This window comes from Psittacula echo, assembly GCF_963264785.1.
Source record: "Psittacula echo genome assembly, chromosome: 15".
Taxonomy (NCBI): domain Eukaryota; kingdom Metazoa; phylum Chordata; class Aves; order Psittaciformes; family Psittacidae; genus Psittacula; species Psittacula echo.
Window position 1 is genome coordinate 7,063,627 of NC_137751.1, and position 13,506 is coordinate 7,077,132.

At 41.1% G+C, this 13,506-nt stretch overlaps 1 protein-coding gene across 3 annotated transcripts in view; it reads left to right on the forward strand.

Annotated features, from left to right (window-relative positions):
• The window catches only part of GOSR1 (golgi SNAP receptor complex member 1), a 33,243-nt gene extending 21,290 nt beyond the window's left edge, over positions 1-11,953 (forward strand). For 2 of the 3 annotated variants that reach the window (XM_080630195.1, XM_080630196.1), the window contains exons 8-9: positions 6,320-6,402; positions 7,595-11,468. In XM_080630195.1, coding sequence (XP_080486321.1) covers positions 6,320-6,402; positions 7,595-7,719 — 208 coding nt within the window. In that variant the 3' untranslated portion in view covers positions 7,720-11,468. Of the gene's footprint in view, positions 1-6,319; positions 6,403-7,594; positions 11,469-11,523 lie in introns of those variants that run through there. The other variant, XR_013958082.1, reaches the window with a different exon arrangement.
• Positions 11,954-13,506: the final 1,553 nt, after the last annotated feature.

A 13,506-nucleotide genomic window follows, 5' to 3' on the forward strand; every position in this document is an offset into this window, starting at 1 on the left:
GATTTTATTAAGCTTAATATCCTGCAAAATTACTTGTATTTTATAATTTGAGCACTTAGCTTGTTGATTAAATGTCATTGGAGAAGCTGAAACTATGTGTGATGAGTGAAGCTCTGTGTTGATTGACCTGTGCAAGGGAATGTAGCTGTGGCAGACTGGAGCTCGAAGCAGGGCACTTGCCCGAATGCTCACCTTGGTTCCTCCATCAGTTTTGAGTCTACTCATAAGCTCTGTGGTGTCATCAAACCAGCCTGGATACCTCAGACTGCTTTGAGTTTCATTTGTATGAGTTGCAGTCGACTTCAAGTGGCTGCTTCTCAAGTAGTAATCCCAACCCACATTGCTTGGGTCAGAGCTCCTTGGTGCTGTTTACTGAAAGCATTCCTTCTGTTAATAAAGGAACCCTAATGTTTAAGAGGCTGGATTTCAGCCCTCCTTGTTGCCCTATTTATTATCTAGAGTAAATTGAATTCTTGTTGTAGTTGCCAAAAATTCTACATTTCTTTTTGTAGGCAAAGATGTCATTTAGTGACTATATTGAGCAGAGAAGTAATTTCATTTATAACATCTTAATTCAATTCCAACTATTGAAACCAGGTGAATTCTTTTATTTTACTCTTTTTCTTGTCATCCCCAATGATTGCAAGTATTCAGGGATGATATTAACTGGTGGTAAACCCTGCTGCATTTGAAGTGAATTTTCAGATAGAAATTTACCCAACTTGGGACCATCAATTGCTTTATCAGTTGTAAACCAAATAAAAGAGGGAATTGTGTGGGGAAGGCTGTTTGAATGCAGATTCCTCGGGTGAAGTGAGATGTAATTAGCTTGTTCTGGCTACTAATACTGCTCTGTCTTCAAGGCTTACATCTGCTTCATTACTCATTATTTGGGTGCAATTCAGGAAGTCAAGAAATCACTTTGTATTTTTTTAGGGGTTGTTATTAAGCAGCAATTCCAGACACTGGAAAGCGTTTTCCTGTGGGCAGAGGCTTCTTTTGCCAAGCTGCATACAAGTGACCCCACTGCCAGCCACTGCAGTTAGCACTGATAGTGAAACCCTTCCTCTAACTCTCTGTAGAGGACTGAAATGATGCCAAAATTGACTCTTCCTCTGTGTGGTTCCACCACAGGAGCAAACATACATGCGAGATAATATGTGGGCACCTAAGCTGAGATGATTCAGTAACTCAAGCGATGAGTAGGGCTGTCCTTCCAGATGTTTTGATAGTGCTGAACTTTTAATCCATTTTTAAATGGATTATGTGATTTGGGTTCTTACTGCAGCAGATTTCTTTCCAGAAACGAGTGGGATGTGATACTTTGTACTGCAGTTCTTCTGGAACAGTGCTCACTTCTCTTGGCCAGATATAGATAGAAGCATAGATTTTGCTTGGTATGTTTTGTGTTTTCAGGGTTTCATTTTCAAACATTATCACTTTTCCAAAATAGCAAACAATTTATTTCTTCTTTTCCAACAATTTACATTTTTAGGCTGGCCCATGTGAGTTTTTGGTATTGTTTTGCATGCACAGTGTGACAAGTTCTGAAGGTTTTACTGTAATGCTGTTTCTGAGGCCTAATTCAGGCTGATGTGTCAGTGTTTGTATATTAACAGATTGCATGGCTCCCAGACTAATCCCATAGACTTAATTAAAAAGCCTCCTTATGTATTTGGGGTATTTCTTTAGGTTATAAGTAGGATTTAATAAAAGGAGAAAAATCACTTGCACTGAACCTTGACTTTACAGAATGGAAAGGCAAGAGTTAGATTTTGAGTGCGAGCTCTTTTCAGAAGAGCCTTGCCACAGCGTCTGCGGAAATGTTCCCTTTGTTTTCATCTTGAGCTTCATCAGAAGACACAACAGTCTTTAAAGTGATTTGAAAGATTGTGTGTGTATGTATGCCTGTATACACTGGTATTTATAGACACAAGTATGTATACCCGAAGAAGTGATATAATCAGAATTTGTAGCAATTTAAAACCAGAGCTTCCATTTCTATGCAGAGTCGCAGAGTCCATTCCCTTAATCATAAATGTTGTCATGAATTTAAATGAGCAAGTATGATTCATGGAGCACAAAATGAAGCCCAAGTTCCAGTAATACATAAATTATTTGATTTTGAAAAACAGGCCTTGTTCCTTTAGAGCTTTGTTCTAGTTCCTCATCAGTGTGGATTTGGCTGAGCTGACTCAATGGAAGCAGCAAAGAGTTGACTTTTAGGTACGTTTCACTTGGTGTAATGTCCTGTATGTGTGTGGCTGCTGCATGGGGTGTAAATACCTAACAGCTCAGACATTTGTCTAGGTAAAACCACTTTGCTTCCAAGTCAAGCAGCATTAAAGGTGTATCTCTGCATGTTAGACTAGTTTGACTGTGGTAATGGCTGGAAGTATTTAGCACTCTGTACTTTTCCATGCCAGTGAAAACTGCAAAGTATACGCAGATAGCAGTTGTTTTACTTTTGAAGTGGCTCACATACCCCCAGCACTACTGAACATTCAAGGCTAAACTTGAAATATAAGTGAAATTCTGAGGAAATATAGCTGCAAGCACAGGAATTTGAGATGTTCCTGCTGATGTGTGGTAGAGATGAGTGGGCTCTTTGTGACTGTGACCTGGGGCTTACCTAGAAGAGATCTCTCCAGTAATGCAGCAATCTTTAATATTGTACTTCAGTTGTGTTTTAGTGTTAAATATAGAGAGCAGGATACCATCTGGTTTTAGAAACTTGGTTTACACCCAACTCTAGTAGTTGAGGCCAGTGCAGCTCTGAGAACAGTTCCTGCTGGTTTCCAACTGAAACGTTAAATCGGGGTCATCTTGATTCCAGTAAAAATCATTTAATCTTTTATCCTAAACACTGTGCAGAAGTTTCATAGAGTGAGAAAAACATATTCTTAATGTGGGGAGATCATGGTGTTGAGTAAGTAAAAGGGGCCAATATTGTGAATGGGAAGAATATGATTAATTTTCTTTAAAATGCATTTGTCAGTGAACAAATGGCAACAGTAAGTCAATGAGCATATGTTAGGGATGGGAATGAACCCAAAACTGGCTAATGAGGGATATGAGGAAGCTGCAGTACTTAAGGCTGTACAAGACCAGTCAGAGGACTACTCCCCAGAAGCTGTGTGTTTTCTGATAGCTATTGAGTTTAATAGTTTCATTTACAGATATAAAGGTTTAGGCAAACCAGCTCGTCTTTTTAATCATCAAATTATACGTGAAGAACAGTGCTTTTTGCTTCAATTTTGACTTGTTCATGGTAGCTAGAATCCAGTTAAGCTCTTGTTCATGGAGATCACAATTACATTTCGTTACTAGACCGTATTATATTAAAAATTACAATCACTGCAGGCTTTTTTCCTCTGAGCCCCTCAGTAAAACTTAGCCCATTTTTCTAAGTGGTGGATAAGAGAAGTGAAGAAGGTTCCAATCTTGTAATATGCAAACTTAAACAGTTACTGCCTCTTTATATGAAGTGGGCAGCCTCACTTCTCCGATGTTAAAGCAGGAACCTTGTGTTCTGTGATAATCTGTAATAACAATTTCTAAAGGCATTTTGGAGGTGTCTCAGGAACACTTTATATCCTGGCACTCATCTTGTATTTTCACTTCTGTAAATTAATGAATACCTTAATGAGTCATTGGATGCATCTTAGGAAAACATGTGGCTTAATTCAGGAGCGCTTTGGGGGCAGTGCTGTATTAAAACTTCATCTGGACAAGTATCAAGCCAGTGTGGTGGTACAAGGTAAGCTCTGGGTTACTGAGCAAGGTTTCCTGTGTGCAGCTAGGAAAGTGTTTTCCAGCTTGGTTCCTAGTAAAGTATCCCGAGTGCTCTTGTCAATAGCAAATGTAATGTTTTTGTGAGTTTGATGCTTTTTAGAGGACTAAAATACCTGTATGCTGAATTGTAAGTGTATATAATCTGTCGAATGATGTATCTTCTCACAGGTGATATGATTTGATGTACTTGCTGTTCTAATCTTGTAGCCTTTTTCAGCCTTTGATGGTAACTGCTTTTTCTATACTGATATTCAGCTGTTTATTCTCTGCTCATGGTATCTGTTAACACCTTCTCTTAGCTGCTTTTCTTTGTATGCTCATAGGTAGGCAATGTTTTGATCCTTCTTTTCTCCTCTAATCTAATTTTCACTTTCATTTCTACTAATTTTAGTCCTGAAAAGGCTATGTAATGAAATGTAATGAAAGTCAGTTACAGTAGATAAGTTACTGTATCCACAGGAACAAGCACACACAGTCTAAGAGAAGAAGCTTTGTAGTCTTTCTTCTGGTTTTGCAGATACTGGCAACCCCTTTATAAACATCAAGGAGGTGACTGCAAGTCCTGTCACTTCCAGTTAACCATCAGTTTCGTTTTCACTTTGTGCTTATGTGGCACTTCAAAAACATAGAAGAAAAAAATGCTAAATAGCCAGCTGTAAATAAAAAAAGCCTGAAGGTTTTTCCTAGTTCTGCCCTAAAACTTCCCTTTTTATATTTATTTTTTTAAAGCTATTACATCAAAATTGTATTAAAATGTTAAATCTTATAGAAAATGCCAGGGGTTTGCCTGCATGCTAGCAAACTGTTCATAGTCTCTTTGTGACTGATGAATCTTCAGTTTCCTAAATGTATGTCCAAATTTACCAGAATGCTAAAATAAGCTTAAAATAATACATTGATCTGCCCTGTCAATGCATGTTGTTCTATTTAAAAGAATTCCCTATATAGAGCTCTTGGAAGAGTATTTTCTGTGACCTGAAAGCTACCAGAGACATCAGCTGGCCCCGCTGGCTCCTCTGTCTCACATAGGTTTGTGTGATGAACTTGTCTTGCTTGCCAAGGTATTCTTCTACTGCTGAAACCAAAATCATACCTATTATAACACTCAGTCTTTGGCTTGGTGATCTCTTAGTTTTTATGGACAAAACCAGTTGGAAAGGGCAGCTTCCACCTGAAGAGGTGATGACCGTTTTCTTTTCCTTGTCTTTCTTCTTTTCCTCCTGAAAGTTTGCCTGGCACGTCATGGGAAGGCTAAAGATCCTTTATCAAGGGCTACTTAAGATGGAGTAGGCAGATATAATGGAAGGGAGCCCAAAGGAACTCACTGCTCCAGAAATACTTCAGGGATCATTGATCTGGGCTGTTTAAGATGTTTGTGAACTGTGATCGTGACCTTTTGCTGTAAGACTTGAAGGGCAGTTGTTAGGCTTGGCTCTGCTGGATTTTGCCAGCTGTTCCCGTGAAACTGGCTGCAGTGTCCTAGTAGAGAAGCCAATGGAACACCAGATCCAGAGCTGCTCATTGCAAGTGTTTTGTTCCCAGAGAAACTTGAAGTAAATTTTATCAACCAGTCTTTGCTATAAAAGCATTGGGAACACCCGTTCTGTGCTTACTGCGTGTACAAGTACAGTTTGTCTGTGTGACTTTTCCTACCAGTTCATGCAGCTAGCCCATGTATTAGTAAAGAAATAGAGTCTAAAACTTACATATGCATGGATAATATTCTTAATTAGGATGAGAAATTTCTCTCATCTATGCTTTGCTGGAAGCATCGTTTGATATGATTTCATTATACACCAGCTCCCTCAGCTCCAGCTTATGGAAAACAGGTTGGGCTTGCTGTGAAGAGATGTTAACGCAGGAGTATCGAAGCTTCGCGACTTCCCTGGAGTCAGGGGACAGTATTAATCTTGAGTCAAAGCAAGTAGGTCCCAACATTCTGTATGCCTAAATGCCTCCAAAGACCTGGTGACTATCTCAGCTTGGTTGTCCAGAAACCTTCTGTGTTGAAGGTATATGAGCTGTGTCATTAAGTGCAAAACTGCACTTAATGTCTCCTCTCAACCAGCACGTTCACTTTGCAGATGGATTTGTAACTGTGAGTCAGCTCTTATTTGCTTAATACTTCTGTAGCCATCATACTCTGATGGCAGACAAGAACTTTCATGTGGAAGAGTAAGTATGGGGCTATTGTGATGAAACAAACTTCTAAATATAAAGCCTATGCCAGAAGAGTACCTTTAGGTTTGGTTGTAATGTAGTGCTGTTTTTTGAGCTGGCAGAGTATGTCAAACCCCAGCCTGTTTCAAGAGATCTCAGTGTTCAGTTGTTAATAGGTTATATAAAAAGAGAAATCGTGTAAGTGTAAAAGATAGAGATTAATGGGAAAAGAAGTGGTTTCATTCATATGGCTTCACCTCATTCATTGTTCTCTAAAGAAGCCTTGCCTTCCTGCTTTCCTCTTGTTTTAGCTCTAGATTATTCTTAGCACCAACAACTTGATCCACTCTTCTTCTTTCTCCAGCATTGCCATGGCAACTAAAGAAAATATGACTTCACAGAGAGGGATGTTGAAGTCAATACAAAGCAAGATGAATACCTTGGCTAGTATCCTTCTGTAAAATATTGTGCTGCCAGTGCCGAAGAAGAGGTATAGTACAATTTTTCACTCTTGTCATTTGGGAATCAAAATGCTTTGCAATGTCAGTGGCTGGATGATGACTGAAGTATCTTAAAGAGGGATGTGGTAAGTTGGTTTTACTCAAATTTGAATACTGAATATAAATCAATGTAGCTTAATTTTCAGGTGGAGATTTGCAGCAGCATTTCATGGCCTTCCCTGCTGTATGGTTTTGTAAAAGTGTAATTTCACTTCTTGCTTTTTGCTTTTAAGACTGTCCAGAGCTGAAGCTTGGCATACATTGCTGCTTGTTATGGTTTACAGCTGAGTATTGGTGACCTCTTGCCTTGTCACAGTCTTAGAGATGTTAAGATTTTGGCTCCTTGGTTTCTCTTCATATTCTGTGCTCATGGCTAAAGAATGTGCCAGATTGTCAAGTCATACATGTTTGTCCTTTTCCCACTTACTCCTTCCTGTCATAAGGGCCCAAAGAACAACATTAACATCATTTGATTAGACAGATTACATCCTGAAGAGATGGATCTTGGTAACCCATAAATTTCATTACAGTTCTTAGCAACTGGCAAGAACAAAAAAGATTCAATAATCTTTGGCCTTAAAGATTCTTGATTCCGAAGACATGAAGCTCTGAAATTTATTATCTTGTTGGCAGTTGTATTTTGTACATTAAAAGACAGATTTACATCTTTATGATTTTACAGTAGGAGTTCTTCCTTATGTGCTATACTTGAGCAGTGCATAGTCATGCAATGTGCATGATTTTCTCAGTCAAATGCCTTTGGTTGTTCCCTTCGCCAGTAACAGAATTCCATTAAATACATTTCACAGATGTTTTATGTAACTGCCCCATATTTTTTTCATCCTTATTTAAACACAGTTATTGAAAGTAACTAAGCCTCACCTACTGGAGATTAAATTACATCAAATGCTGGTAATTTAGGTGATGAATTCTGTGTACACGTGAGCTCTAAGCTGTTCTGTTCTCCCATTTCTTTGATTATTAGTGAAGACTTATTACTGCGTCTGCCTTTTCCAGCTTGGAAGTAGTTCTGCATTTCTGTGTACTGTAGTGTTGATGTTTCTACATACAGACTTTGGGGCTTGTTAGTTAAGAAGTCAAGTGTTTGCTGATATGACCTTGACTCACACTCCTTAAAGATCGGTTTCCAGCAGTGAACAGCCTGATTCAAAGGATCAACCTTCGGAAACGACGGGATTCCCTCATCTTGGGTGGCATTATTGGCATCTGTACCATCCTACTGCTGCTGTATGCTTTCCATTGATGGATGTTCCTCGATGGACTTTGCTAAACTCATCACCACCAACCCTTTCCCCTCCTCAGTCAACAAAAAGTGAGTGGGGGAAGCGACAGACTTCCAACAGCCTGCTCATCACGGCTGGGAGCATCAGCATGATGTCTAGAGCTTATGATGGTAGACTGCGACACTGGGTTTGGGTTGAAGCTGCAGTGTTCCTCCTTCGCTGCCATACATCTTCCTTTGGTTTAAATTTGGTGGCATTTGTTTGTCTTTAACTCCCGTTTTCACTGCAAGGTAAGTAAATATGGGACGCTTACCAGAACAGGTAGAAAAACTTCTGTGCTCAGCAGTGCTGGGGAGGTCTGTTGTTGGCTTGTAAGTAGAAGATCATCATTATGCTCACCTTGGGTGGAAACTCAGCAGGAAACCTGTTTTCCCCCATAGGCCAAGCACAATACTGAACACTTTTGCCCTGTGAGAAGAATATTGCAGCTTTAAGCCATCAGGTTGCTTTACTACTAAATACATGTTCTGTAATCCTTTTTTTAACTCATGGTCGAGATAGTTATTTCTGCATCATTTGTGCTGTGAAAACTGTGCTGCACACAAATTCCTCAAAGTCAAAAAACAAGCAGAAAGGGTTCTTTAGTTCACTTTTTGCACAAGATATGAATAAATTACCCTCTGAGGAAGAGTTGTAAGGTTTCTTGTGGCTTTAAAGGGATTAACAAGTCCCCCTTTGTAAAAAGGGAGCACAGTGTCCTAGCAGCTGTTTACTGTAGTGTTCAGTCATCTGAGAAGTGACCAAACATGAGTTCCACCTAAAAGTAGTCTTTTGGGTGTAAATACTTTGATTTTGGCTGGCATCATAAAGGTCTTTATAAAGACATGATAAGCAGTTTGGAAAGTCTATATTGTAATTTAGATAAAGTTATTCTAATAGCATTATTATTTTTACACTGTAAGTAGGATATAACCTAAATGCCAATTGGAAATGAGAATTACAATGGTTGTACCTGAGGCAGATGGATCTGCGTGTGAAACTTAGGGACATAACACCTCGTAGTAAAAATTTGAATGTATGAACAGTAAAACAAGTATTATTTACCAGTATCTGGGGAGAAAAACAGTCTTTTTTCGTCCAGACGTGCACCATGAATCCTGTTGTGTTTCCATCTCTGAACAAAGCTGACGTCAGGAATGGCTTTGATATTGCACATTCACGAATTACAGATTTTCCTGTTCTTTCAACAGCTCTTTTCCATCTGTCATATCATAACTCAATAAATTCAAACCGAGGCACTGAAATAGCTTTCCAAGAACTTTTAACTCTTTTCACAATCAATTTACAGTGCTCCTAACAGATTTCATGTATAACATTACCCAGAAATGTCAAATAGTCTCCGAGTTCTCTTCTGGAACAGTCTCTGGTGGGACATACTCAATTTTCTACTGCTTTTTATAGTGTCTGTGCAGTTTCTTTTGGAGGGAGTAAAGGCTCCTGCCTGTGTAGTGTGAAAAATCCACACTGTTGCACCTGAACTGTTTGTGTGCATTGGGAGGTTTATTTGCAGACTAATACTTTGTGCTAAAAAGTCCACAAAGACTTTCTAATCGGTCCTCCTTGAGACTGGAAAGCATTTGGACTGATACATTTAAACCTGTGGGGCTGCATTTTAAATAAAGGGTGATTATCTGGTTGATTTGGGAATGCTTCTGGTTTGAACTGAAGTGTTCATGAAAGGGGTTTATGAAAAACCTGGATGGATAAAGGAGGTTTATTAATGAATCTCTGCATTGGGAGATCAAACCTCTTCTCCCAGTGCTTTCTCTTTGATTCCTTCACCACCCTGAGGGACCCTGATCAGCAGGCGTGCTTCTGTTTAGGATTTGTAGGACGTGGTTGCTCTATAGTTGGCAATATAAGATCTGCAGTACCGTAAATAAATTCATTTATTTAATCTTATAACAAGTCTTTTTGCTGGACTTCATTGATGATTTGGTGCATATATTTAATCTTACTGTGTGAAAAAGCTGCTATGGAAAAAATGTAGATTATAATAAATATGTAAGCAACTGATTTTTCATGTTATGAAAATGTTATGGAGGAACTGATATATTTTAGTATAAAATAACCAAAATATACTGAATTCTCTCTGATAAAGCTTTGCTGGAAATGGTTTCAGTGTTGGCAGCCCCTCCATGGTTTTTATTTGTGTTGGTTTTGAGACAAGGTTTGTGTTGAATAATACATTTAATTAACGCTGTGGTTCCCGCTTTATCTTCTCCTGGTAGTGCCCTACCAATGCGAGCAGGCAGGTTTGCTCTCTGGTGTGCTCACATATAGCAGAGGGGAAAGACTCACTAATTCTCCTGGACATCTCTAATACATGAAGCTGTAGTTGGAGCAGTGGGCTGTAAAATGAAAACAGTGGATTGTCGTTTTTCATCTCAAATCTCAAAATATAGGTTTGTATGTCTCCTGTTGCTAAATATGTTCTCTAAGCTTTCCTTCTGTGTGGTTCCTCTTGCTCTAAGGGGAGAAAACGTGGTTCAAGTCTCGTTTCTGCAATTCCTGGCAAAGTTGCAGTTCTGTAACTCAACCAGATAGAATTGTGCTAAGAAAATTATTACTAAAGGCATTGAAATGAAGTGAGGAAATCCAGAGTATTTCTACAGGGCACATTTCCCACACACACTTTTTGAATCTCAGCCATAACTTACCCCCAGCCCTGCTTGGGAGCAAGCCTGAGCAAGGGGGGAGGCTTTGGGACCAAGCAGTGGGGGCTTCTGGTAATACAAGAGCATGTCCTTCCTGGGAAGGCACAGCATTGATTCCAGGAGCTTTTGTGTAGCGAAGTGTGGTATAAATTCCTGCTGGATTCATTACATGGAATAATCAACTAGAATTTCTCATTTGTAGTTTTGGAAGTCCTTCCTTTCAGTGGTCTGAAGGTTCTTGTGAGATCAAAGAGTCAGTTCCTCCCTGGATGTTGAAAGCAAAAGAGCAGAAGTAGTTTTGGGTGATGTGAAAGTTTCAGATAGCTTGTCAAGAGCTTGTCCCCTGCGGAGCTGCATTCCTGAAGCTCCCCTCAAAGCTGCTTCACAGGGTCTGAAGCCTGGTCCACCACTTCTGATTGTGTAATGTGTGTAGTCACAACTCTTTTAGCTGCCTAAACATAGCAGCTTGTGTCCCAAGATCACTTAATGCAGAACCTTTTCCTACTTTCACATTTTTCCCCCAAAAAAGCTTTCATTTGATACAGGAGGAGAGGTAAAAGCTGTATTGCTCCAAAGAAGAAAGTAATTCCAAACCCCCTTAGAGCAGTGCTGGATTATGAAATCCTTCAGAGTAGTGGGCCTATGGAGCATGGTGCAGCACAGGAGGCTCCAGTGAAAGACATTCTGAGCCATATCCTAGGTGACAAGTCCTCTTGGTGCCCTGTGTCTCTCCTGTCAGCTGGATATGTGAAACCAGTGGTGATGCTCTCAGTTGGGAATACCGAAGTGGCTGTTGGTCTGTCTCCTACTGAGTGAAGGCAGCAGTTTGAGTCAACACCCAAGACAAACCAAAACCCTTTCTCATAAAGTAGCCCAGCCCAGCTCCCTGTAACTGAGTTTCTGATTGCACTTTCTGATATTTTGCTTTTCATACAGCTTCTTGAAACTTATTTTATTGTAACTGTAATTATTTTTGTTCTCACCTATTGTGCATTCTCTGTATGTATTGAATAAAAAGCTTTGATATGTAATTTAATAATAAATTAGAATTCTAAGCAAGGTGTTTGGTTCTTTCCCCCTGACAATCTTTGCTTACCTAAACCTCAGGGAAGATGCGGACAATATTCATCTCTCCAGCTTAGGATTGTCACTGGACATATGAGATAGTGTGTTTCTCTGTTTGGGCACCAAATATCAGCTGTGATGGAGCATTTTCTGGCCCCAAATCCTTGGTGTGATGGGATGTGTTTCCTCCTGCCTGTGTGTGCAGACCTAGACTCCTCTGCTTCCGTTTCAAGCATCTGCATTGGCAAGGCCTGAATGCAGTCAAGACTTTCAGATGGAATGAGGATGGTGTTCTGTAGAGGTAAGCTCTACCAAATTTTCTATGTATCCTTAGCAGAAAACATTCCATTCCCAACAGCACCCCAAAACTGATGCGTTGACTGATGTTGATTTGAAGATATTTGGTAGTTTAATAGCTTATTTTTCCCCTGCTCCTCCAATCACAACACGAACACCGAAAGTAAGTAGGTACTTTGAGCATGGTATGAGCAATTGTAGAAACTCTCTCCATGGTGTTCTGTTGTGTCCTGTAGTTTTGTAGCACCTCTGCAGTCTGAACCCCGTCCATCCCTGGGCGTTCAGACCAGGCAGCATCATGCCTGAAGGACCTGTCTGTATCTGGTGGGGTTGCTGTTGGTGCTCACTCTTATTTACTTCCTATGGAGCCAGGCTGAGAGAGCTGGGTTGGTTCAGCCTGGAGAAGAGAAGGCTCCAGGGAAACCTTAGGGCAGCTCCCAGTGCCTAAAGGGAAGGAAGCTGGAGAGGGGCTTTGGACAAGAGCCTGTAGGGACAGGCCAAGGGGAATGGCTTGAACCTGCCAGAGGGGAGACTGAGATGAGCTCTTAGGCAGAAGCTCTTCCCTGTGAGGGTGCTGAGGCGCTGGCCCAGGGTGCCCAGAGAAGCTGTGGCTGCCCCATCCCTGGCAGTGTTCAAGGCCAGGTTGGACACGGGGGCTTGGAGCAAGCTGCTCCAGTGGAAGGTGTCCCTGCCCATGGCAGGGGTTGGAACTGGATGAGCTTTAAGGTCCCTTCAACCCAAACCAGTCTGGGATTCTCAAACAACAAAATCTGCCTGGCAGCATCATTCCTGTCCATCTGCATGAGGCTGGGATGGAGGGGGGTAGCTCTCAGCTGTTGTGCTGTGCCTGCAGTGCTGCTTTAAAGCAGAGAGTTTTCCGTATCCTTAATGTGCCTATTCAGGGATGACCATGTGCCTTCTCAAGGGAAAGCTTTGAATGCTTCGAGCTAGAGAGAGAAACTCCAAAAACTGGTGGAAATGGAGAGGCCGTGCTGGTTTCAGCTGGTGGGAAGTGCAGTTGGTTTTTCCAGTTGCAGCGCTGGCAATAAGTGGTGCATAAAATTCCATCTTCGTTTGGATTAGAAACTAAATTGTTAATGGAGCCGAATCCTTTTTTCCAGCTCCTTGTACAGTCAATAATTTATAGTGGCACAGGCGTAAGAGACATATTTTTAACCATCCGCCTCCCAGAGTACTGTTGTTCATACTGAAATCCGCTGTCCTTCCTGACAAGCTCGGGCGCAGTGGGTGTTCCTGCATTATGGATGAGCCACGCTCTGCTCCTTTAGTACTGGTGCAATTCCATGAGCAGATTTCCTGCTGAAAGGGAGCCGAGCGCTCCATTAGAAATTCATAGGCAGAGACAGGAGTGCCTTTGTTTTCCCCTTGCCTGAACGTGGGAGATGCGCTGCTGCGTGGACTTGATTTCTGACTGTTTGAAGAGAAGCCTCAGTGTTTCCAGGAGGTGTTTACATCTGCTGCATGCCAGAACGGGGTCTGCAGGTACCGAAGTGCTGCCAGCACTTGTGCTTCAGCATCTCATTAAGCACTCCGAGCCTCCTCTTGCCTTCATATTCCCCTTCCTCTGCAAGCCGGCTCAGCCCGTTACAACCGTGTGTGCTGCTGCTCATCCCTCGCTTCATCTCCGTGCTGTGGCAGCCCTCCTTTGCTCTCTGTGCTAATGGGACCCTGAGGCTTTGCTAACCCAGTTTTGAGAGCACTGCGGGT